The 25,898-nt window shown below is 34.7% G+C and overlaps 1 protein-coding gene across 3 annotated transcripts; it reads left to right on the top strand.

Annotated features, from left to right (window-relative positions):
* The first annotated feature begins 5,480 nt into the window (after window positions 1–5,480).
* Window positions 5,481–25,031, top strand: LOC106051719 (uncharacterized). 3 transcript variants are annotated; one of them, XM_056045097.1, is made up of 7 exons: window positions 5,481–5,573; window positions 6,072–6,214; window positions 9,660–9,803; window positions 15,021–15,203; window positions 20,781–20,875; window positions 23,051–23,129; window positions 24,713–25,031. In XM_056045097.1, the coding sequence occupies exons 2-5, from the start codon at window positions 6,095–6,097 to the stop codon at window positions 20,811–20,813; spliced, it is 480 nt and encodes a 159-aa protein (XP_055901072.1). In that variant the 5' UTR covers window positions 5,481–5,573; window positions 6,072–6,094; the 3' UTR covers window positions 20,814–20,875; window positions 23,051–23,129; window positions 24,713–25,031. The 3 variants fall into 3 exon arrangements, with proteins under 3 accessions (XP_055901072.1, XP_055901074.1, XP_055901073.1); XM_056045099.1 differs by lacking the exon at window positions 24,713–25,031 and adding an exon at window positions 23,973–24,208; XM_056045098.1 differs by lacking the exon at window positions 23,051–23,129.
* The last annotated feature ends 867 nt before the right edge of the window (window positions 25,032–25,898 follow it).

Below are 25,898 nucleotides of genomic sequence, written 5' to 3'. Positions count from 1 at the left end.
TTCACTAAGTGACCTGGAGGGTAGTATCGACCTCTAGAAAATAAAGCACGATATTTCATGTATCGCGTCACTCAAGTAGCTTTACAAAATTAATAACAAATCTTCAATCAACAATAAATATATAACTACCAGACTTGTAGATAGATCTATATAAACTATTAGACTTTGACTGACACAGTATGACGATGTTTGCTAGTGTAATTTTTAAAGGTAGATCTTCATCTATATCTATACTATATATTTACAAAGCTCGATATCCATATTAATAATTAACTAGATCTAAAGCTACCTCATGGTGCAAAAGAATATATGGTGCCAAATATGTCCGTTTGTTAACTTTTAGGTTCATATATTTATATTTGTTACTGAAATGATTTAGACACACTGGCCTATTAAAACATTTATATTTCGGTTATTGGGTTATTTACTGTTTGATCTTACGTATTTACAAATGGCCGCCTGGCGGCCAATTTTTCCTAAATGGACTTGGTCACTGATACAATAATAAAACAAAAAAATAAATAAAATAAATTTACCCTTACGTTATTTTTTTTGCTGCCAACTATAAAAAATAATTCTGATAAATGCTTTTAGGGAATGTAGACCTATTTTATTTAATCATAACATACATCTACATTTCACTAGAGTGAATCTAAATTATCTCTCTCTCTCTCTCTCTCTCTCTCTCTCTCTCTCTTTTCTGTGTTGTATAGATCGATTTTGTCAATTATACAATGTTTTTGTGTTGTCTTGACTCTGACAATTGTTAGTAAAATATTAAAAATTAGTACCTGTGTTTTTTTTTGTTTTTTTTATGTACCGTTATGTTCATTTTTTAAAATTTGCGATGCTCTATTTCATTGCGTGTGTGTGTATGGTATGTCTATCTATCTATCTATCTATCTATCTATCGGATCATTTCCATGATTTTTCCTACGAGTGTACAGGTTCTTTTTTTTTTTTTTGAAATTATTAAAAATAATAATAATAATCCCAAACGATAATCGAACAAATACAAGATTTCTTTCCATATGATAGGAAGCTTAGTATAATTTGTTTGACGATCGAAACCAAATCATATAGACAAAATATAGTGTTTTAATTCCACATCAAAATGACTTCAGGTACCGCGAGATTCAACCAAAAGGTTAAATTAATGATCTTTCATAAAATTTTAATAAGAAATAAATATATATTTTTTAACTATTCACCAACTTAAGTCCAAGATCTGATTCTTTCTTTATATATAAAGGTCCAATCCTTATGGTTATTATTACTATTAATATTAATACTATTACAATTATTAATTAATGTATTGTCATTTTTTAAGATAAGCTATTTTAAAGTTTAAAGTTTGAGTTTAAATTATTCATAAAATTTAAACTCAACGAATACTTTCTTTTCCTTCTAATTTAGACATGAAAGAAATTCTTCTTAAGTTTTGTTCCACTTAATAAATTAAGATTATCTAAATCAACGTAGCAGAAAATTTGACATTTTGTGACCATATTAACAACGAGTCTTTAATGATGAATAAATATTTTCCATGAGATGACGGAAATGTTATGTAGATAAAAACCCATTGCTAAAAGTTCATCTGTCATGCTACAAAGTTGATAAATGTTTTAGCAAAAGACGTAAAAGATAGAGTCAGAATGACTGTTAGCACCTTTGTATTTTGTTTGACAGCACACCTGACATAGTACACACTGATCAGATTCAGAAGATTTTAAGGGAGAAAAAAAAAAGCTAATGAGATCAACTTAATATCTTAAAAGTTCAGGGGTTATGAAAATGCAGATTCAATGTCGAACCATGGAGGATTACAGGAAATTATTCAGAACCAACAGAAAAGCTATTTAATAGATGTGTATAACATTCACTTAATCACTTAATTTTTTCAACATTCCTTTTTCAGAAAATGCTTTTTTGCCTAGCATTTTTTTTTTGTACAAATAAATACGTTTTTCGTTCTCAAATTCTAGCCACTAGAGGCGCAGCTTAAGATCTTTTATTTTACCTATCTTTAGTTTTTTTGTTGTTGTGAAGATATTCTAGAAGGCCAAATATACACAAGAGTAGGCCTATCTTTAAAGTATGACAATGTGTTGACTAATTCAACCCTTTCTTTAACAAAAGCATAACACGTTAGCGCAACGTGTTTAAAAAAAAAAGAAAACAAAATTAAACACATGTCATGCGAGCAATCACAAGTTGCCAGACTCACTATGTATATATATTTAAGAAGAGAAAAAGAGGTTCATTCTCATGTGCATTGATCTTTTTTAACGCTGAGCTTCAAATCCTACTGGAAGCAATCATTGATGCAGCAGATAAACATTTGGAGCAATCCAACCAGACATTCTTTAGTTCAACAACGACGAATTATTGTAATTGTAAGTTTGAAAACATTGGCGTACCTTGGTATATGATGATTTTCTAAAAGGCGACATTCCAACAGAAATACCATGTCTGATAAGAAATCTAAAGGCAGTAAAAGTTATTTTTGAAGAAGATAAGAAATCGACAGTGCATGATTCATATGCTACTAAGACATTAAAGCATTGTTGCAAAATAGAGCAGTGAGATTCATAACGAACGAATATTCACATTTGACTAGTGACTAGAGCAGGGGTTCTCAACCTGTGGGTCGCGACCCCTTTGGGGGTCGATCGACGATTTGCCAGGGGTCGTCTAAGACCATCGAAAATAATTGTTTTTGTCTATTCCAACGTGTAAAACTTGATATTGAAAAAAATTGTTTTACTGGAAGTAAGTAATTTTTTCAAATGTTCTTCTAGGAGAGAAGTTCTAGATCTCAAACTTTTGAATATTTTCATTATGGAACACCCGTGACAATGGTTCTCACAGAAGAGAACGTTAAGACAATAAAATATAAATGTCGATAAGGTTTGACTTCACTAGTTTAAGTAGTTCTATTGGTCGAATCAATGAAGCCGAAATAAATGCAACGTCAATTTGATACTCAACATCCCGAGCTTTGTCGACACGATACCCAGTAGTTTATGGTAAAGATAAGTATTTAAAAGATGGCGATTTTAAAGACGAATTTCTCTTTTGGATAGCACTGGAAAGGATTACAAAAGCATGTGACTTTTATTAAAGTAAAAACCTTTTTTTGAAAAACAAAATATTATGAGTTTTAATAGAGATAGTGCTACAGGTTTCCTAGAATATTGGTCTGGATTTCAAAGTCATCACAAGTCACCTGAACTCTCTGTATTATTCATTGACACTGCCACAAGAATTATAAGTACCCCTAATTAATAGCGTAACTGCATGGGTCAAAAGTAACATGGCTCAAATTGTCATAAACAATTTGATCCTTCCAAAGGAAAGTTCTAATTGGCAAACAAAAATAGAATAAAATAATATTTACTTGTTGCCAATCTTATATGCTCACCTTGAGAAAAATTAACTCGTTAATAATTTTTCTTTAATGTCAATTACACAGATCTGGATCTGCAGTCAATCACCGATTTGCATGTATCACGATTTGTTTTCTCCATTTCCAGTCATTATTTTGGCGAGATCTGGTTTACCAGGTTTGTAGCCCTGAAGTCTAAATCAAGAAGTCAACGAGATGCAGAAGTTGACAGTTGTAATCTTGCAAAGCCTGCCCACAGAATCCCTAATCTGGTACAACAGACACAAACTCAGATAGTCGCAACACTATTGTAGCAATGTAGCTACTTTTGTCCCAGTCACTGCTCGTGCTCTGTCATGCTATTCAAACTTTTCATCTAAGTCTGCAACAAGAACATGGTAAATAAGGAATTTAAAAAAATAAATAGATGCATCTATGGAAGGTCAAAATTATTTCTTCGTAATGTAATGATAGGAGAAATATCTATTTGAAAAATATAATGCCATACTACTCATGGATTAAACATAAAGTACAATGCATATCAGATTATTGAGAAGCCTGATAAGGCTTTAGCCCACAATTTCGGATTCAGGTCGTTCCCTGTTTTTTTTAAAATACATTTAAAAAGCGATAACCCAGATACCCCGCTCATTCTCCCCCTACCCCTTTCCAAGTGGCTTAGACAAGTGACAGGATGAAAGCAAATTGAGAAAGCTAAAAGCATAAAAATTGCGCTAAACAAAAACATTTGGTTAAAAATAAATTTCTGATCACACATATTTGTTATTATTAGTCTAGATCAGGGGTTCTCAACCTATGGGTCGCGACCCCCTTGGGGGTCGATTGACGATTTGTCAGGGGTCGTCTAAGACCATCGAAACTATGGATTGTTATTGTCTACTCTTCTAGTGCTGTATCTGTGTGTCGGGGGGGGGGATCGCCGCAGAGTGGGGGATTGTAAAAAGGGGTCACCGAGCATAAAAGGTTAAGACTGCTGACAAGGATCCTACGAATAACATACCGAGATATACACGAGATACAAAAAATCTTTTCTTGCACAAAGATTCGCCGTCTAAGGGAAGTTGCAACTAAACGTCGATTGACATTTGTGAGACATATTATTAGACCATGGAACTATATACCAAAGTCAGCCTTAACATGAAAGCAGAAAAGAGGAACGCAAAAACATGGCCGTTCACGTCTAACATGGAGTCACACCTTTCTTTAGAAATTCTGAAATTCGTGGGCACCAGCAGTGGCTGTGAAGGTCGCCTTAGACTGATTTCTGTGGAGAGAGCTGGCAGCTCGAGGGGCGTAAGTCTATGTGCTTCTCAACATATTACAATAAAAAAATGTTACATTCGCCACTCCACTGGTCAGATAAGATGTTTGGAAAGCTCTTTAAGCTCACTCAGAGTTGTCCGGGGCGAAGTCCCGGGCGCCAAGCGTTTTTTTTTACATTTCTGAGCTTCAAAAACTCTTTCTTCTAGCGTCTACTACTATTTTCCTCGTAATGGGAAGATTATTAGTCAAATAGAATTAAAATAAGAAGGGTTGGGACATGTTGATACTAAATTGTGAGGCAATCTAATTCTATATTCTATCACTCATTCGTACAAGTGCTCCTTAACTAGTTTCACTAGAGCATGGAATAGCCTCATTCATACAGGAAAACTACAGTGTAGTGGATTTATTCGAAAGCAGTTCTCCTAAACAAGGAATAAATTTTTGAAGCCTTTCTGGTATCTATTCAAATTATCACGAAAGCTCTTTTACTTTTTTATGTTTATTCTTAGCACACTATTATGTAAAGAGATTAGGTTAGAACCCCGCTTAGGACACTCACCCACATACTGATAAAGCCGCCTCTGAGTCCCTCTAAGATGGTGCTATAGAAATGGTAAGAGGGACGTAATGAGATGCTCCACGTATCCAGAAGTAGCCTCATAAAAGCCACCAGCCAGTAGAGATTCCCCCCCCCCAGCTTTTTTTTCGAAATGTGAAATGAATCCCATAACCGAAAAAGTTTGACCCAATTTAGAAAAAAAAAAAAGATTTTGTTGTAAATTAGTAAACAATTTTTGCTTTTTCTTAAACGGAAGTGAAATAAAAAAAAAAAGTAACATACCAAGCTTTATAGTAATTTGACATGGCAATAACGACTCGCTTATTTCATACAGGAAAAGTAAGGCAATATTTTTAATTGAAGTTTTATTCAAATATTGACATATATCAATGTATCGATTATTGTATTAATGTATTAGTCAGGCCAATATTAGAATATGCATCTACTGTCTGGGCTTGGAATCCCTCAAGTTCTCAAGGCTCAACACAAGAAAACAAAGTTTAAAGAAACTTGTAATTCACCACCGCTTCCCTGTGTGCGATTGTAGTTGTGCTCAATAAGAACATCAGTTCTCATTCTCAACCTATTTATATTATTTCTATCTATCTATCTATTTATCTATCTATCTATCTATCTATCTATCTATCTATCTATCTATCTATCTATCTATCTATCTATCTATCTATCTATCTAATCTATCTATCTATCTATCTATCTATCTATCTATCTATCTATCTATCTATCTATGAGTGCTGGAGCAAAAATCTCTCTCTCTCTCTCTGTATCTATATATATATATATTAATTCTTGAAGTAATAAACATGAACTATTTCAAAGGTGTGACGTGATCAGTGGTTAAAATGAATGCTCAGTCCAATCAGGGTCCTGCACCCGTTTATGTAGTCGTCTCACCGGGCCCAAACATGCCCCCAAACCAGGGCACACAGCCAGCATCTGGTCCTCAAAATATGAATAATATGGTAAGTGGATTTAGAAAAAAAAATTAGATAAGCTTTGCTTTTTAAAAGGTATATAATAATTTTGAGCACTGCGGAAGCTAATCCTCCGTTTGTGTAGCACAAAATAATTTGAATGTGGAGAACGAATTGGAATACAAATGAATAGACTTTCACTCTATGACTTAACTCTATCTCTCCGTAATTATTTTCCACGTTTAGATGGAATTATTCATTTAGGCCATTTGTATTTCACTGCCCTGTTACGATGAAACTTCAATTACGTTTTTGTTTTAATAAGAAAATATTAAAAGTGGTATAGATAAATGCATGTACTTTTTATGTAACAACAATTAAAGTTAATAAACCAAAAATTAAGTTAATTTAATGGTGTCACATTAATGTTGGTATTATCAATTAGGAGAGAAAGAGTTAAACTTATTTTAAAACAAGTAGGTAGCTAAGTAGCGGTAAAAAAAATAAAAGGGAAAAATAATACAATGATCACCTGCCTAGCTTTGAGATTTTGTTAAAGCTATAGCTCAATTTTTTTGTTTAGTTGGCAACAGTAAATTTTAATTTAGCGTCCTTGACATTGTTCAATTGTGAAAATCTCAAATGATCGCTAATTTCAATCAATAAATAGCAAGAAAAACAAAAACTAAATCAAATTAGAGGAAAACGGTTAATCACTCAATTTAGTATAAGGATAGTTCCAATAATAACAAGATCCACACAAATAAATAGCTCTGAAATAGTTGCTGTCACTGGCAATGGTTGTATGTCACACCTTATCGCAAATTTAAAAAATCATAAATTTACCAATGAATTTGTAGGCTAGATTTTGTTCTTTTGATTAAACTGTCATACAAGAAGTAGATAATTAACATCAGTAAATGACTGATACCAAACTGAAAATATGCACCGACTTAAACCAAAATTCGTTCTATATGATATTTTATTTAAAGTTAGCTACTAAATTTACCATTAAACAAGATCAGAGGCGGCCCCCATCGAATTCATCAACGGATCAGGAATGTTCAAGCTATAGTTGTGTTTTGATCGTTTAAAGTAATAAGCAAACAGGACAACACTTCATCTTTGATAAGACTCTTCTTACTCTTATGGAATAAGTAGAGCAGCGTTAACTGATCACCTAAAAACGGCATGAAAACCTCACAGACAGTGTCGGTTGCACCTGGTGCGGTAGCTCAGGATGTCGCCCCTCCCCCATCAACTTTCTTCAAATAAGTTAGTTCTTTTTCTGGAACAAATACAGAAAGCTGATTACATACTTTTATTGATTTTTACAGTTCTATTATAAAATCACACTGTTTATGACATTTATTCATATGTTATTGCAAATTTGACAATGATATCTAATTAATATTAGAAACAGACATAACATCATATCAATAGGTTTCCTTTGTTATACTTTGAGACAGAAATGGTATAACGTTGTGATATTTCATTTAAACTTAAACTACAATCTAGATGTGTCTCTAATAGGCATGTTTGTCGAGAGATTTTAATATCATATCTTTTCTGATGTGTCTGCTTTTATCAAGATATATTTTTTTCAACTTGGTTTCCATCCCCAAAATGGTGTCACCCGGTGCGACCGCACGCCTCACACACCCCTAGTGTTGCTATTGCTCCCAGATACGTACCTCACCCCAAAAGTTCGATTAATAGGAAATTAAAAAAAAAATTAAACCACACAACTAACCGGTTTCCAAAGCGAACAGCATAGTGCACTATTACCCATTATAGGCCATACTAATCCTGATCAATAAAATATAGTCTAACCGCTCTTGATCTATCTACTTTATAGGCTGCATGCATAAGTCTAGACTAGATCTATCATCTAGATTTCTAGAGTAGTTCTAGGTGTATTCTAGATATTGATCTAGACTTGATCTAGAATAGAACTAGAATCTAGAATTAGAATCTAGAACTAGAATATAGACTAGATCTAGACTAGATCTAGAATTGGAATCAAGACTAGAACTTGATTAGGTCTAGATCTCCACTTTTTAATTAGACTCTAAATCAAGCTCTAGAACTAAATATTGAATCGAGACTAAATATAGAATCTAGACCTAGACTAGATTTTGTATAACTTTACATTTTTAATCTTAAAATTATTATACCCAGAGTAAGGCAAATATTTTTTTCTACTATTTTATCTTATATAATACAGATGTTAAAAAAGATAACTACGTCCTACACCTCATGCATTTAGTCATGCATATTAACCAATTACCTAAATTCTGCCAAGTCACTGGGTTTACTGGTTAATTTAGGCAACCCATTCCATGCTCTTATAGCGCTAGGGAAGAAGGAGCATTCGTACAAATTTGTCCTAGCATATGGAATTAGGAATGTGCCCTTATCTTTGTGTCGTTCTGAGTATTTTATTAAATTTTGTTTTTAAAGATTATGGTTCAGTGTTTTATGTATGATTGCAACTTTACTTTTGAGTCTTCTATCCCGAAGGCTTTATAAATTTAATGATTTTTACTAAAGGTGTTACTCTAGTAAGATGTGAATATTCGTTTGTTATGAATCTCACTGCTCTATTTTGTATATGTTCCAGTTTCTTAATGTTTTCTTGAGTTGAAGGGTCCCTAACAGAGTATGTATATTCTATTATTGGCCTAACCCAGGTTACATAATATTTTAGTTTTATGTTCTTAGAAATTTCATGTTATAAACCCTAATGCTATAATTTTTTGTTAGTTTCATCATTATGGGGATTCCATGACAGTTCTTCATTTATTATAACACCTAAGTATTTTGAGTTTTTAGTCTGTGTTACTGGATTACCATGACTAAGATAAGTGGAATTTATTTGTTTTAGTTTTTTTTGTTACTCTTAATAACTGACATTTGTCTGGGTGGAAAGACATGCCTTCAATTTGATTCCCATTTCAGTAATTTATCTAATTCTCTTTGTAAAATGTCTGTATATTGTGTTGTTTTTATTGTTTTATATATTATGCAATCGTCTGCAAATAATCTGACTTTTGTTCCTGAACAAATACAATTTGTTAAACATAGTTGTAAGACTATGGCCTAAACATTGGCAAGAAGAAAAACAAACGTCATGGGTCCACCTGCTACAGCACCGCCCTACATCCTTGACGACAAGCTGGATGCTGAAATTAATTCGACAGAATACCCTGGACTTTCTACTTGTTCCATGTGTAGGCTCTGTTCTGTTGTGCATCCAAAAAGTATAATCCAATACACCCGTACCAAAGTAATCTGTCCAAGTCAGCCAAAGCAAGGGCAAGGCCTATCACAGAATGATAGGTAATAAAAAAAAATCATTTATTAATCAAGTCTTATCCCCCCCCACCCCCCCCCCCACCCCAACCAGAAATCTCTGAAACATTCGCCTAAAGCATTGCCTTTCAGCTCTCGCGCAACAGATTGGTTTGTTAAACACATCTCTTTTTTACAGGCCTCCCAGCAGTCAAGACTACAGAAATTCCCGTTTGATGTACTCAAATCTGTAAGCATTGAAGTGACGTTAGTCTTGTCCATTTTGGTCACTCTCTTAGGATTTCTGCCCACTGGAGTTGTTGCATTGGTGTTTTCCCTTCTGGTCAGTTGTTAAAATCCTATATTATTAATTATTGTAGGAATCTATCTATCTATCTATCTATCTATCTAATCTAATCTAATCTAATCTATCTATCTATCTGTCTGTCTGTCTATCTATCTCGCCTTTATTTCATTCTTTTGACAAAGCGTAGAACAATGCACTATGTCTGTCTGGTACAATTATTGTTGTAACAACACTTGTGCCAGATGTAACAACATGCACGATGTTACGATGTGTTGTTATGCCGGGGATTTTACTTGAATTCAATAGTTGCAAAAAATGACGATCTAGAATTACAATTAACGATTCTTTGATAAAACAAAACTCTGGAACTTTATTCAAACACAACGTAAGTACAGCTTATGTACAAAATTACAAATCAATGAGCATGAAACATATTACAAAGGCTTTTCAAACAGAGCTCCTAGAAACGTGACTGACTACAAGAACATTATTTTATCGACTCACTTTTACTTTCTTACTACCGCCAATTCTCTGGCGCTAACTCTTTTCAAAAATGTCTTTGTTTAAATTCAAATCAACCAATAGATTTCAAACATACTAATTACGTCCCTTGGGTAAATCCTGACGTGTTGAAAAGTGTCTAAATTTGAGGATTAAATCCCGAGACTCATGTCGAGGGCTTATATTTCTTTCAAAAGTGAAATGTACAAACAATTCTATAATGTAATCTGTGACATATTACCCCCCTCTCCATTTAGCATTTGTATGGTAATAGAAATGCTCATATGTATTAAAATTTAAATATACACAAAATACCATACATGAAATTATAGAAAAATGGTTGAGGTAACATATGACAAAATAAAGTCAACTTGGAGATGACAACAATAATAAAAAAAATGTAAATGCAGTGAATAAAATTATTGATGACTTTGAATACCTGTCTCACTATTCAAGTGGTTATGAAAATGAGACAATGCTTGTCATGAACAATATCAAAAGTTGTACAAAGCATAATACTTGGATAAATTAAATCTTGAATTGAATGAGTTACTTCTCTTCATGGTGCTTCATGATAATACTAAAATATGACATTATAACTCATTTGGTTAGTACTAATGTGAAAATGTGTACATGGAAAAATATATTGCATATGAAAAATTGACATAGAAAAAATAATTGTGATAGTACATGACAATCTTCTGAGAAAATACTACTCAATGTGATCAATCTTCTGAATAATAATACTCAATGTGATATAAATCTCAACATGTGTGAAGCAATGAAAATTTCCAATTATAAGTCATGTATCTGTACCATTATAATAGGATATATGCAATAATAATATACCTGAAATAAAATACCTGAAATAAAATGCTCATGATTTAAAAATTAAGATGTCTGATGCATGTCATATGCAAAGATGCTGAAACATAATAAACAAAGTATCTTGAATGAATGACCTTCCTCAGTGGGTTGCTTGGTGCTGAAATATATATAACATAATCTTATATAGAACTCCTGTGAAAAATGAGTAGACAAATTTATTAATTTGATTTGATATAACTGGATATTGCTCTTCCTTGACGAGTATGAATGATAATGGATCAAGTGACACTAAATATGCTATAGTACATATGTAAAATAGAAATGTTAAGTTCGGAACCCTTCTGAATTGCCGACATGTATGTGCATGTGCGTTTTCTAAACTTGAAGAAAAGGTCTTTCAGTTTATGAGGCTGTTGTATCCATGTCATATTGATCTCACAGATAATGTCCGATTGAACCGCGTTTGAGTTTAGGGAAAATAAGAACTGTTCGAAACCAAAACTCAATTTTCTGGTTGATGAACTTTGACGCTGTAGAACAATGGTAGCAGAATGCTTTGCATTAGAATGTTCAATAAAGCAATGACTGAACATGTCTGAGTTCAATCGGTCAATACAGCAATGTTGAAGAAGTTCATTTGTTCCTTTCTGAAGAAAAGTTGCCCCTTGAGTGGACGGAGGTTGAAACTTGGTGTTGTCAATGTTGTTGCTTTCTGAGTTTCTTTCAAATTGCAGTACTGGAAATGTCTCAGAAACACTGGTAAAGAAATCTGCATGGTCTGGAAACACTTTAATGTTCTTCACTGTTTGTAGTGCTATGTCATTCAGAGTGATGACCTTGGGAATGTCAATTTGATTTGATGCTGGTAATGAAACATCTATCTCAGGAATGGGTGTTGATGATGTTTCTTCTTCTTCCTCAGGAATAGTTGCTAAGCTTGTAAAATGTTCAACTTCTGCTTTGATGTCTTTATTATCTGTTTCATGGTAATGTTCAAACTTATGAACATGAAATACTTTGGTAACCTTGTTGACATTGATTTCATAAAGCAGGTTGGAAATCTTTCTGGTGATGGTAAATGGACCTTGCCATTTGTAGAATAGCTTGTTACTCCAATCTGGTAACAGTAAATTGACTTGATCTCCTTGAGCAAAATATCTTGATTTCATGTTTTCATGTAATATTCTTTGACTTCCAATGTTCATGGTTGTAATGGCTTCTTGAGTTGACTCACATTCTTTCAAATGAGGAATACTTGTATGAGTTTTAGAGTCAAGTTGCATAGTTTTTCTTTTGTCTGGTATAGCCAAAGTTGATTGAATATAAGTATCTGCTTCTGGTTCTGGTTCATGAGACTTGTCTTGATTGTAGCAAAAATGTTCAATGCATATCATAGTATTTGATGCAGATGCAGTCTTATTCAAGTCTTGATGTATGAAGTCATCATCAGCGGTTAGGGATGGGAAAGTACTTGGCAGGGATGGGCTTATATTGTCAGGTAGGGATGGACATGTAGTGGGTAGGGATGGACATGTAGTAGGCAGTGATGTCCCTGTTGATTTACTTGAGTCATGATGCATAGATTCATTGATGTCAATTCTGGTTTTGTAGTCTTCTTTGTTCTTTGTTTTAGTTATGTTGCTTTTCTTTTGAGTTTGTTTCTTTTCACAATAATCATGTTGACAATGTGAACAATTATTAATGTATTTCTTGACATCTTTGGTCAAGCTAGGCCAATAATATTCTTTGGCAATTCTCTTCTTGGTACTTGTTACACTCATATGTATGGTGTCATAAAATTCATGCTTTGCTTTAATAACTTGTTTTCTGTACTTCTTTGGTACATATATTTGTTCAATGACATTGTACTTGTGGAAAGTATACTTCTTGAGAAATCCATCTTCGAGATATGCTGTACGCTTTCCTAATTGAACTTTCTGGTTTATTCTTGTTAATGTTGCATCATTCTTTTGTTCAGCTTTGAATTCGGTATTTTTCAATTCTAATAATTCTCGTTTTAATTCTTCTTGCCGTCTTTTGTCATCTTCTCTGTCTATTTCAGCTAATTTATTATCAAACCATCTTTCTCGTTCATGTGAAGGAATGTTGAGTTTTTCTGCTAAAGCTATGGCTTCACCTATTATGTCTGTTGTTAAAGTCATGTTACAATGTTCTTTTGCTTGATATTCTCTTTGTTTTTCTGCTTCTTTTTGACGTATCTTTGTTTGATATTCTTTTTCTTCCTGTCTCTCTGCCCACTGGTCTGGCTTTGGCATTTGCTTTTCTTTGGCTAATTCTATCAATTCGAAGAGTCGTTGTGTTCTGGAACTGGAGGCCATATTTAATTTCTTTGTTAGTTTCTTGTATTGGAGCAAAATGTTCGATATCTGGATTTTGGCTTTATCTCAGATATAATAATAATAATATAGATCTAGTGACAAAGTTCTTGAAGCCTCAATTTGCTAATAAATTCTTGACAGTAGACTTGTAGTTACTGGAGTCGTATGATTGATATATAGATCTATTGAGCCGATGTACTTTTTTTTTTTTTTCTGGTTTAACAGTTGGTTAAATCTGGTCTTCTGTTTACTTTGTGCTGCACAAATGATTATTTACTGGTCTTCTTTATAATGACTATAATGCCAGTTATTTGCTTTACTGGTCTTTTATATTGCCAGTTATTTGCTTTACTGGTCTTTTATATAATGCCAGTTATTTGCTTTACTGGTCTTTTAATAATGCCAGTTATTATGTATATTGGTCTTACTCCTTTTGCCAATTACATATAATAATAGATTTCGTGAGTTAGACGTAACTCTAACGAAAATCTTTATAAAAGAATTATCGATAACCAACTGACCTGTTAAACACAGAAATTCTGTCCTCCGTTAAATAAGAATGAAGTTCCTTTGAAGAGTTTTAGAAATTGGTCCTAGATCTTGAATAAATTTCGTTAAAAGTTGTCCGTGAACTTTTATTTGTCGGAGAGTGCCAATGTAACAACACTTGTGCCAGATGTAACAACATGCACGATGTTACGATGTGTTGTTATGCCGGGGATTTTACTTGAATTCAATAGTTGCAAAAAATGACGATCTAGAATTACAATTAACGATTCTTTGATAAAACAAAACTCTGGAACTTTATTCAAACACAACGTAAGTACAGCTTATGTACAAAATTACAAATCAATGAGCATGAAACATATTACAAAGGCTTTTCAAACAGAGCTCCTAGAAACGTGACTGACTACAAGAACATTATTTTATCGACTCACTTTTACTTTCTTACTACCGCCAATTCTCTGGCGCTAACTCTTTTCAAAAATGTCTTTGTTTAAATTCAAATCAACCAATAGATTTCAAACATACTAATTACGTCCCTTGGGTAAATCCTGACGTGTTGAAAAGTGTCTAAATTTGAGGATTAAATCCCGAGACTCATGTCGAGGGCTTATATTTCTTTCAAAAGTGAAATGTACAAACAATTCTATAATGTAATCTGTGACAATTGTGTACACATTGTTTCTTCCCTTTCTCGGATCAAGTTGAAACGTTACACAATTATTTGTTGTACCTAACAAAAGAGCCGTCAATCAAAAGAATTATGCACATTTGGCTAATTTATTATTGGTTATTAGCTATTTTGTTTGTTATCGAGAAGGGAAGTAAATGCTACTTATTTAGAGATGTGTCAATATATGTGGATTTGTTTCATTGTGTACACTTTGTCCCCCTTCCTAGATAGATAGATAGTTAGATAGATGGATGGATAGATATATATATATATATATATATATATATAGATAGATAGATAGATAGATAGATAGATAGATAGATAGATAGATAGATAGATTAGACTTACACAAGATCGTGTATTTTTAATAATTTGTTGTATTTATGTATTTATTTCTATATGTTTCAGTCCCTGAGTGAATACAAAACTGGGAATATGGCTAAGGCCAAGGAGTACTGCAATATCGCTCAAATCTGGATTGTCATCACAGTGATTATCTGCATCCTTTTATGGTTTAGTATTATAATTATGTTCATCATGACATTTCTCTTCTTCAAACAAAGTTATGAGGATTCAATGACTCGCATAAACGTAAGTACACCCATAGTTCTTTAAGTTCTTTTTTTTTTCTTTCAAGCAAACATAGGTCTGTAAAGACTGGGATTGTTTAATTTCGAGACCTTTGGGCTCCTCTGAGTCTACCCAGCTCTAACGGGTTCCTAACATTAGTTAGGGAAAAGTAAAGGTGGTTGGTCGTTGTGCTGGCCACATGACATCCTCGATAACCGTGGGCTACAGAAACAGAAGATCTTTACATCATTTGCCCCATCGATTACAAGGTCTAAAAGGGGAACTTTTACTTTTAAACATAAGCTGCTAGCTCTAGCCAAGAAAGACGGTGGTAAAAGATCAATAAAAGCCATCTCCAGTCCAAAAGATTTTGTTTTTTTACAATTTGTGTTTCTACATAATAATAATGCAAATAGATCTTTTGTTAAATACTAGCATTACACACCGGCTAGGCCTGGCTTTATATGGTTTATAATGGCTTGAACATCACCCCCCTTTTTTTATTTTGATTTTAACGATTCCCTTAACATACTGTAATAACTTAAAGGGAGGCAACTCAACGAGACATAGATGTTTATTTACATGAAGACATGACAAACACATAGGACATCTGCCTTGAGCACAGCCTCTACATCTCGGCTCTAGACTTGGTCGGAAATAGTTCTTTCACGAATGTCCACATCTTTCCTAGTCTAGTGTCTAATAGTGCGCACCTTCTGCACTATCTTGGATGGTGGTGTGCATGGCAAGGTTATAACACTGCCCCCCTTCTTAGCCCTTGTTATATAAAGGGAGAGTGATCCTTAAAGGATCATGGGCACAACATGGCCTAAATTGTGCCGATGTGCCTAAACTCAAAACTCAAACTCAAACTCGTCCCGAAAAAAAAACAGTGCAGTGCAAGTTTGACAGTTCAGGTGGAGGTCGATCGGTGGGAGCCACAGACGGCAGGGAGCATGTTCCACACGAAGTCATCAGCACTGTTTTCCTCTGGTGCCGCTTTCTCTTTCTCCAGTTGACCAAGCTGTTGTTGAGACGATGACGTGGCCCTTTGATACACAAAGAGATAGTGTCAAGCACTGTTTTCTTCAATATAGCCGTTGATCGAACACACTGTTTCAGCAGATCATCCCGACAGACGCCTCTCAAGGGAGCTGCAGGTTCACACGTAGCCACGTTGCAAACAAAGTCCAATGCGCTGAGATCATACTCAGTTCACAGTCTCACGTCCAAGAGATAGGTCTCTTCAGTTCAAGTTCAAGTGGAAGATGTCTTCCTCTTGACAGCTCAGATTTAGCCTGGATTGACTGACATTCGTCTAGACCAATGTTGATGATGATGATGATGCCTTCCTAGTCTAGTGTTTAATAGTGCGCACCTTCTGCACTATCTTGGATTTCATTTTATACGTTAAAGCTATTGAAACGAAACAAAACGAAACGAAAATTATACAAAATTTCATTTTATAAGTTATATATATAAAACAAGAACCTGTATACAAAATTATTGTGAATCCGCAGGGCGGTTTATGGGATCTCTTGATACATAAATTAGTAAGTCAGTGATTGGTATTTTTTGCTTATACTATAGACTTTGCTAACCATTCGAAATTCTGTACACCGGAAACACCAGAAAGAAAAACGTGAACTTTATTGATGTGTCTTAAAAAATCTGCAATAAATTAGAAACGAAACTAAAAGTGTGCGCACTATGACGTCACGGAAATTTCCATTTAAAAAGATAATATAAAAATATAAGCACCATCTTTGTTTAACCCTTTAAGTGCTGAGCTTTTTAATAAGAGTGCTTACAAAATGGAATTACAATTCTAGTGCTTAGAGGCTAAACTACCACACGCGTCTTAAGGGTTAAGGAAAAATAAAATACAACTACTAAGCGGGTGCATGGCAGACAGTCAACGCCGTACTGTATAACATTAAGTCCGTAACAAGTCTGCTGTGTGCATGGGAAAACCAATAATTCTAGTAGGTTACCTAATAAATATAATAATAATGCAAATAATAGATCTAATAACAATGATGTCGTATTACTTCCAATCCAAAAAGTAGGGAGGCTTACAGTATTTGTGTGGTCCCCAGGCCTGTAGAATAAATAAATAATATAATAGGATTAGTCTAATGGATCTCATTCACCAATCGTAAAGAAACAACATTTAGCCAACATGATAATATTGCAAAAACAATGGGAAAAAAACTGTCACGTGACAGCCTGTGTGTATTACGTAATTTATATAGAAGAGATGGATAACCACGTGGCTAAATGTTGTTTGTTTACGATTGGTGAATGAGGTCCATTCTCTTATTCTGGATCTTGATATATTAATAGGTAATAATATAATATATAACAGATATTACTAATTAGATCTCCACTTTGTCACAGATTACTATACTTTAAAAATATTTTAAGAGTACATTAAAATAAAGTCTATAAATAAATAAATTAATTAAATAAGATTTAAAAGGAGTTCCGGATTTCTCACGGTTACGCAGTCTTGGCTGTGATTTGCATACATAGTCACATCATGTGTAGGCATAACTGTGGTGTGGGTCGGTTAAGGTTCTCTTATCTTCTATCTTTTGCAACATATTTCCTTTTGGTCTTAAATATGTATTGCGATGCTCTATTCTATGTCAAGATGGCTTCTAAGGTGGCCTCTAAGGCGTTTTCGGGGAAGGGGGAGGGACTGTATATGTTTACATCGACTACATTTCAGCTCACTAAAAAAGATTGCCTTTGGCATACGGTTGTGGTAGTGGTCGAATTTAAAGCAGTTCCTCTACACTTTTCAGCATTAACACGGAGATCGCTATTGGTAATGTGGGTCATGGCGGTCGTCTTGCCCATGACGGAGCGCAGACATCGTTAAGGAAAGCATTAAAGAAGTCTGTTGTTTTCAGTTTAGTACCCATATTTCAGGGCCATTAGGAAGGGTTTAAGAATATCAATGCCTGTTAGACACTAATTTTTGTAGGCAGGCGGAGTGATTTATTCCACAGCACTCTCACTTGGAGGCGTCCAAAAGCGCTACTAACCTTAGCCAGACGATTATCAAATTGTCTTGAAAATGATGCATCATTGTATTCCTTGATTTCCTTTTAGAGGTCTATCACGTTTAGGGAATGTTCATTCAATGGGATCTTTGGGACTGAGTAGATTTTATTGTGTGACTTCTGAAACGTGGTTCCTGTATTTTATGGGTTTATTGTTAGATCAAACAATCTGCAGCGTATGAAAATTCTTTGACGGCGAGCTGGAGCTCATGATTAGTGTGAAGAAGTTGGGCGCAATCATCGGCATGATGGGCTCGAATGACCATATATATTAAACATATTTATGTATAATAGTATATAGCTGTCACGGGTCGAGTCTGTGACCTATTTCGACCAGTTTCTAGAAGCTCGAGGTCAAGCCAGTGCTGTCCAACGTAAACAAGTTAATTTTAGGCATCCAATCAAAGAAAGAGTTTATGGTAAAAAATAGCATACGTCTGCTTCTAGAAGGTCAAAGTTACTCAAATAATTAGGGGAGAAGTTTCCATGATTCTGGAATGTACGATTAAGAAAGGTATAAATTAGGGGAAAGTCATTTAGACGAGGGTCCTCGCATAGTAGTGGTTCTTGTCCTCGCTTAGTAATAGTTTGATAGAGGTTATAAGTTTTGTGATATAAGCGGGTCCATTAATTAGAGTTTTATTAGTTGAATTGATATTTGTTGAAGTGATATGAGTTGAAGTTACCTTAATTGAAGTTACAGTAGTTGAAGTATTATAAGTGAAGATTTGTGTATCTTTAAGATTTGAATTGAGAAGTCATTTGTATAAGAAAGTTGGAGAAGTATTATTAAAGGAGTTTTGGAGATAATACAGAGATGTTTGTTTCTTCATTTCATTTAAATTAAGAAGTTTGATGATATAATCCCCGGCAAGTGGGAGCGTCACAATAGCTTTGTTTGTAGTTAGTCTGTCTTGTACCATTCCGTCTTGAAATTTACGAAGTCTCCGGTACGACAAACTCGTCTAATAACCATAAGGACATATTCTGGTAGAGTATATGTTTATCTCACAAAAGCCAGTCTGACGCTTGGAATTAACCTTTTTCTAGACATTATGTAAAAAGATTCTAAGAGAAGTGATGGCATTTGGAGTGCTTTGGAGTACTTCTCTGTCTGAGCTCATATAGTTTTACATTCAAAATTAACATTTTCGACCCTCCTCTGCCTTTAGATCTTTATACAAGATATATCTAGGAAGCCTCCTGCATAGATACTTGTATTAGCTGTTTTGTAAACCAAATTTATGAACTGTGAATCATATCTTCTTTGAATGCCCATTTTCAATCCACCTTAGGCAGACCCTACTACCACTAAAGCCTAATATAGCAATGCTGAGCAAGTGAAAAAAAATATTTTGTCCTAGGCACAGAAGAAATGAGTCTGCAGCGCAATAGCAAACTGTTGACAAGAAGGAGAAGAAAAATGCAACATCTGTCTTGGAAGTCTCGCGCAGTAATACTAGTATTATCTTTTGCATGCTAGTGACGCAGGGCTCAGAAAAAAAAAGTCAAATCAAGATGGAGTTGACCTACTTATGAACTGTACTTGTAAAGTCGCATTGGCAGTGTGTAGACACTGTACCATGGCTGTGTCGTTCAAAACTAGACGTTTTTAAATTGCGATTGGATAAGGGCAGTCCATTATTAGAAATGACCAAGGTCCCCATGCATCTAGAAGTATCGATGTGAGCACAGTGCTTTTTGCCACATTCAGATGTGGCATTTCTAGGTAGAAGTTGGATTGAATTTACTTAAACATCACAAATTCCCTTCAGATTAGATTGCGACTACTTAAACATCACAAATTCCCTTCAGATTAGATTGCGACTACTTAAATGTCACAAATTCCCTTCAGATTAGATTGCGACTACTTAAACATCACAAATTCCTTTCAGATTAGATTGCGACTACTTAAACATCACAAATTCCTTTCAGATTAGATTGCGACTACTTAAACATCACAAATTCCCTTCAGATTAGATTGCGACTACTTAAACATCACCAATTCCCTTCAGATTAGATTGCGACTACTTAAATGTCACAAATTCCCTTCAGATTAGATTGCGACTACTTAAACATCACAAATTCCCTTCAGATTAGATTGCGACTACTTAAACATCACAAATTCCTTTCAGATTAGATTGCGACTACTTAAACATCACAAATTCCTTTCAGATTAGATTGCGACTACTTAAACATCACAAATTCCCTTCAGATTAGATTGCGACTACTTAAACATCATAAATTCCTTTCAGATTAGATTGCGACTACTTAAACATCACAAATTCCCTTCAGATTAGATTGCGACTACTTAAACATCACAAATTCCTTTCAGATTAGATTGCGACTACTTAAACATCACAAATTCCCTTCAGATTAGATTGCGACAACTTAAACATCACAAATTCCCTTCAGTCTCGCGAGACGCTTTGAACTAGTGTCTTTTTAATTACTTCCCTTAACAAAATTACAAGTGCTAATAAAACTGATTAGATTGATTATTTTTTAAATTTTTATTTTTGTTTAGATGGGCCAGTTTGAGCCACCAGAAGGACGATAGCTAAACTAGTATCAAATGAGAAGCTTTGTTATAATGTCTTATTCGGATCGAGGCGTTTTAAAGTTTGTATATATTTAATTTATAACTTTATTATGATAAGAAGTCTAATTGTATGCATGCTTCTAGTCGACCCTGTTTGATAGAGAATGAGAACCAGTAACAGTGGCGTAGCTAGGAATAGGGGAGCCCGTTTGGACATTCGACGTCATGCCATGAGATAATGGCCATAGCATTTAATGCAAAATAAATTTCGGACAGCCATTTGGGGTAACTCATCAAGTGAGGGAGGATTTTCAAATTCGGACCCCCCCCCCCTTTTCCACCATCCTAGTTACGCCATTGACTAGTAACTTACAAAAACAATTTTAAAAAGAGTATTTATGAAGCTAATAACTTTTAGTACGAGTGATTATTTTGATCTCAATAACTAATGGATGATTTTTTTTAAAAATAAACGTTCCCCCTCCCCATCCAATCCTCTTCCCCCCACCCCCGACCGAAAAAATACTTGTTAAGCGAATGTATAAATTTAGTCAAGAGTATATATTACTTTAATGATAGGCCTAAAGACCTAGACCATAGACTTATATATATCTAGTACTAGACTGGAAACCGGAAATAAATTCTTATCCGCGACTGATCGATCGTGAACATTGTGTAGAAAGTTGGATCAAGGCGTTGTTTTTGTAAAGTAGTTCCAAGAAGTAAAGTTGTTGTTTCAACCCTAACCTATGTAACATATAATTTTATTTTTTAGATCTAGATCTAGTAATTGATTATGAAAAATACACAAAAAATTACAATTTTAGTGTTGCATTCAGTCTTTTGATAAAGAAGATTATGTATCTAAAAATTGCGAAATAATAATTATGAGACGAGAGTACTCTTATTTTTCATGTTCATTTACTAGATCTACATCTAAAAACTGAATTATATGTTACATAGGTTAGGGTTGAAAAAAATAGCCTCAACTTCTTCTAACTACTTTACAAAACAACGCCTTGATCCAACTTTCTAAAAAATTTTCACGACATTTTTTGTAGTGTTAAAAAGTCTCCATGTCCAGTCTAGATATAGTAGATATAAGTCTATAACCTAGACTGTGCGCAAAATTTAGCTCTTTGATCATGAAGACATGCGGGAATACCCGCTGACGTGTGTTTGTGTGTGCTCAAGATATAGAAGGTCTCTCACTCCAAACTAATTTTCACATTTTTATATTCGGGAAAATCATAACGGTTAAACCACGCTTTTTCCTATGTGGCTAATTCGCTAGTTTTTTTGTTTTTTTTTCTAGGAAAATCGTTGGATCCCTTTTCGAGATCCGTGTTCATGTTATTGAGCCCACACACCTAGAAAGTTCCACGTTCCATGAAGTTATGTGTTGAATAGAGATATCGTAAACATACTGCAATATACTAAAGGGAGACTATTTTTTAGGGAAAAGTTGTAGGCCTATCTGTTGAGGCTTTGAATGAAAAATTTGCCCTTTGCAAAACAGTTAACAGTTAGGCCAGGTTCACATTTAACTTCACCTATCCCTCAATCTGTTGGACCGGTGTGGCAGCACACAAGATTTGTCAGCCGTGTTTCTCCATTCTTCTTTGTCCTTTGCCTTTGATAGAATTTCATTTACAAACAGGCCTGTACATTCTTTGATGTTATCTTCCCATCGCTTTCTCTGTCTTCCCATCCTTCTTATACCTGCTACTGTTCTTCTTATACCTGCTACTGTTCTTCTTATACCTGCTACTGTTCTTCTTATACCTGCTACTGTTCTTCTTATACCTGCTACTGTTCTTCTTATACCTGCTACTGTTCTATGTGACCATTGAGTTTGAGTTGACGTTTGTTGACCATGGTTCGCAGGTCATCATGGGGTCCAATTGCTGTATTAATCCTATTTCTAATCTCTTCATTCTTTATGCGGTCTTTGTAAGTGACACCTAGGTTAAATAAATTTTGCAGTATTGAGAGATATGGCAGTAAATATGCGATTCTTTCCCATATAGAAGCTTAGTTTTTGTTATACATTTTTTTTTAAATTTTGCTTGTTAAAAATCTTACCACCTAAGCTACAGATTCTCGATACGAGTTGTCATAGAAACATCCATAACCACCATCATTAACATTTCTTTCTTTTTTTTTTTTAAACAAAGTTCTGAACGTATTCAGAGATGTATCTCTAATGTGTTTGTATGCGAGATGTATCTCTAATGTGTTTGTATGTCTCCCAGATGGATGGTCAACTCAGAAACATTCGAGTTATTCTCACTCACACTGTTCTATGTGCTCACAGTTATTTATATACTCCAGGTGAGTTGGCAATAAGCCTATACATCTCTAGATCAGGTATTCTCAAACTGTGCGGATCGCCTCATTGAAAAGGAACGAGAGGGTGTTGTGGGCAACTGCCCTATTTAGAATACCTTTATTCAAGTCAGAACTTCATGGAGGGTTGGTGGAGGCTGGAACATGGACACGGATCTCAAAAAAAGGCTCTAACAAATTTCCTAGAAATATAACAATTAATGTATATCGCTGAGAAAAGAAGTATTTAACTCGTTGGCACACAGGACATTTCCAATTTGACAGTTTTAATTTTCCAAAATAAAAAAAAAAAAAAAGAAAGAAATTCAAATTTGGCTAGAGAACCAGACCTAGATATTGATTCAACATTGGTTTTGAAAGGACAAACGCGTTCGAAAATTTCGTAATGTAATGCACACTTGATTCGAGAGTTTAGTAAATTAATGTTTAGGAACATTGTTTGCGCATCGTCTTCTAAGTCTAGATCTAAAGTCCTATCCTTGAATATTATAAAGTGTAGTAGGTCTATCTATACACTGATTTTACCAGGATTCTTTCTCGGGGGGGGGGGGGGGGGGAGGGGGCAAAAGTGGCGAGGGGAGGAGGCGGGGTTAAAAATGTTATGTTTTTTTAACCTAACATTCAATGGTTATTAGAAGAAAAACAATTGCTCTATAAGCTGTATAAGGGAGATATTGTCTTTCTTTAAAAAATATTGTTACTATTTTTCTTTTTTAGGAATCTTTTTGGCGTGTATTTATAAAGCTATATGTCTTCATTAATCTAGTAACAAGGATATTGTTACCAGTGTTTATAAAATACATTCATTATGTTTCATCCTTTAATCAGGCGTCTCAGATAGATTTTACAAGGTAGAGTCATAACGTTGTTTAGATGAAAACATTTTATTACGCCTACGTCTACACGATTCTAGAGTCTAGCCGACTTTCTCATGTCAGATTGATTGCATTTCTCCTGAGTGGCGAATTGTTACTCGGTCTTCGGTTTGTAGCTCCAGACATCTAGCACAACTAAACCGATGTAGGCGTATTCAAGTCTTAGTGAAATGAGCTTGGACAGATTAAAAAAAAACAACAACCTAAATATAACTTTTACTTTCTAAACATGCGCAGTTTTATTTTGAAAGTAGATTGATGTAGAAAAAAAAATGAAATAATAATTTATATATCATTTCTGTCTTACATTTCAATTTGTTCCGAGAATGGGTGTGTGAGAAATTTAGTGTACAATTATCTAACAGGACTAACCTTTACATATTTATTCTTATCTGTGATTTGAGATAAATAATTAATAACCAGCATTTAGTTGACAAATTGGTTAGTTTTCTTTGATTGATTGATGTATTGTCTAAGTAATGAATAATTGTTGAAAGTTTCAACTAGATCCGAGAATTGTTTTGGAAGAAATAACATATCCAAACTTTTTACTAGACAGACAGAGTTGGTACAAGTTTAGCTTTGTAATTATTAAATGTAGATTCTGAGTGTATCCCGATCTAATCTAATGTTATATCAGGCGAGTGTAGTCAATAACTATGAATGTACTTGCTATATTTTCTGATTCCCCAGGCTAGATGGGCCTTACAACAGGGAGACACAGCAGAGGTCAAGGTGACACTCAATCGAATGATGTTCTTGACGATTCTCTATCTCCTTTCCTCCATTAAGAATTTGTTTGAAGTCCTCATGCCATGCCCGTCCTAGTCACGCTACTAAGAGAGAAACAGCAGCTCTATCAATTTTTTTAAAACCCACTAGGCCATAGTTTGGTTTCAGCTTGGACAGAGTAGTGTATTTGTATTTTCAGAAGAGTAACATCATTGGGAAACTGTATGCCATCATAGATTACAGGAAGAAATGCCACGAATAAAACATGAACACAAATCTACTTATGTTTGTTTGTTTTTATGTTTGTTTAATCTTAAGTTTGTTTGTCTTCATGTTTATTTATACTTATGTTTGTTTGTCTTCATGTTTGTTTATGCTTGTGTTTGTTTGTCGTCATGTTGTTTATGCTTGTGTTTGTTTGTCGTCATGTTTGTTTATATTTATATTTGTCGTGTTTGCTCAAATTCTGCTCAATACATTTTCTTGCCAACCTCCCCGTGGTGTCTTTATGGAGCAAGTTCAACCTCGTGCAATGTTCTGCAAAAGGTTAACGTTACGAGAGCCTCCGTATCCTCCTGGCCAGCCTCTGTGCATGATCGACTGTTGCAGACCTTTGCTGGCAGGTGTTTGGAAAAAGTGTTGAGCGCTGGATGGTATTTCTGATCAGCCTCCTCATTGGAGACAAGTTGGGGGGGGGGGGGGGGGTAAATGAAGTTCTCCCCTCAATCGACAGGCCCTAAACTGGTCTTCCATCCTACTATACTTCTGTGGATTAAAAGCCTGCTGAAAAAATAACCATACTCCATACATAAACAATGTTTTAAATGTTTTTCTTGTCTTATCGATGTCTTGTACAGTGTTCGATTTAGGTTCTCATTTCGCCATCTACGTCTGTCCTCGGCAGTGGATTTTTTGTTGGTCTCAAATGTGTTTCCGGCGCCTTGTAAGTGACCTCCAGCTGTCTCGTAGGTGACCTCCAGCTGCCTCGTTCTGAAGCCGCCTGTAGCCAGGGGCTCTCTTCTATGTCAGTTACATCCAGTTGGCGCCTAAGCTGGTCTTTAAAGGTTTTCGTGGGGCACCACTGTTACGTCAATCAACTTTCAGCTCACAAAAAAAAAAAGAAAAAGACTGCCTTTGGCATTCGCTC

This window comes from Biomphalaria glabrata, chromosome 10 (genome assembly GCF_947242115.1).
Source record: "Biomphalaria glabrata chromosome 10, xgBioGlab47.1, whole genome shotgun sequence".
NCBI classification, from domain to species: domain Eukaryota; kingdom Metazoa; phylum Mollusca; class Gastropoda; family Planorbidae; genus Biomphalaria; species Biomphalaria glabrata.
The sequence above is the reverse complement of the archived record's forward strand: the minus strand, read 5'-3'. Positions and strand labels throughout refer to the sequence as shown.

Bases quoted from the DNA above. Each gene is read 5' to 3' on its own strand.
- LOC106051719 (XM_056045098.1), top strand. From the start codon at position 6,095: ATGAATGCTCAGTCCAATCAGGGTCCTGCACCCGTTTATGTAGTCGTC. The intron at 6,215-9,659 runs GTAAGTGGATTT...TCTTTTTTACAG, and splicing joins CTCAAAATATGAATAATATG to GCCTCCCAGCAGTCAAGACT. The intron at 9,804-15,020 runs GTCAGTTGTTAA...TATATGTTTCAG, and splicing joins CATTGGTGTTTTCCCTTCTG to TCCCTGAGTGAATACAAAAC.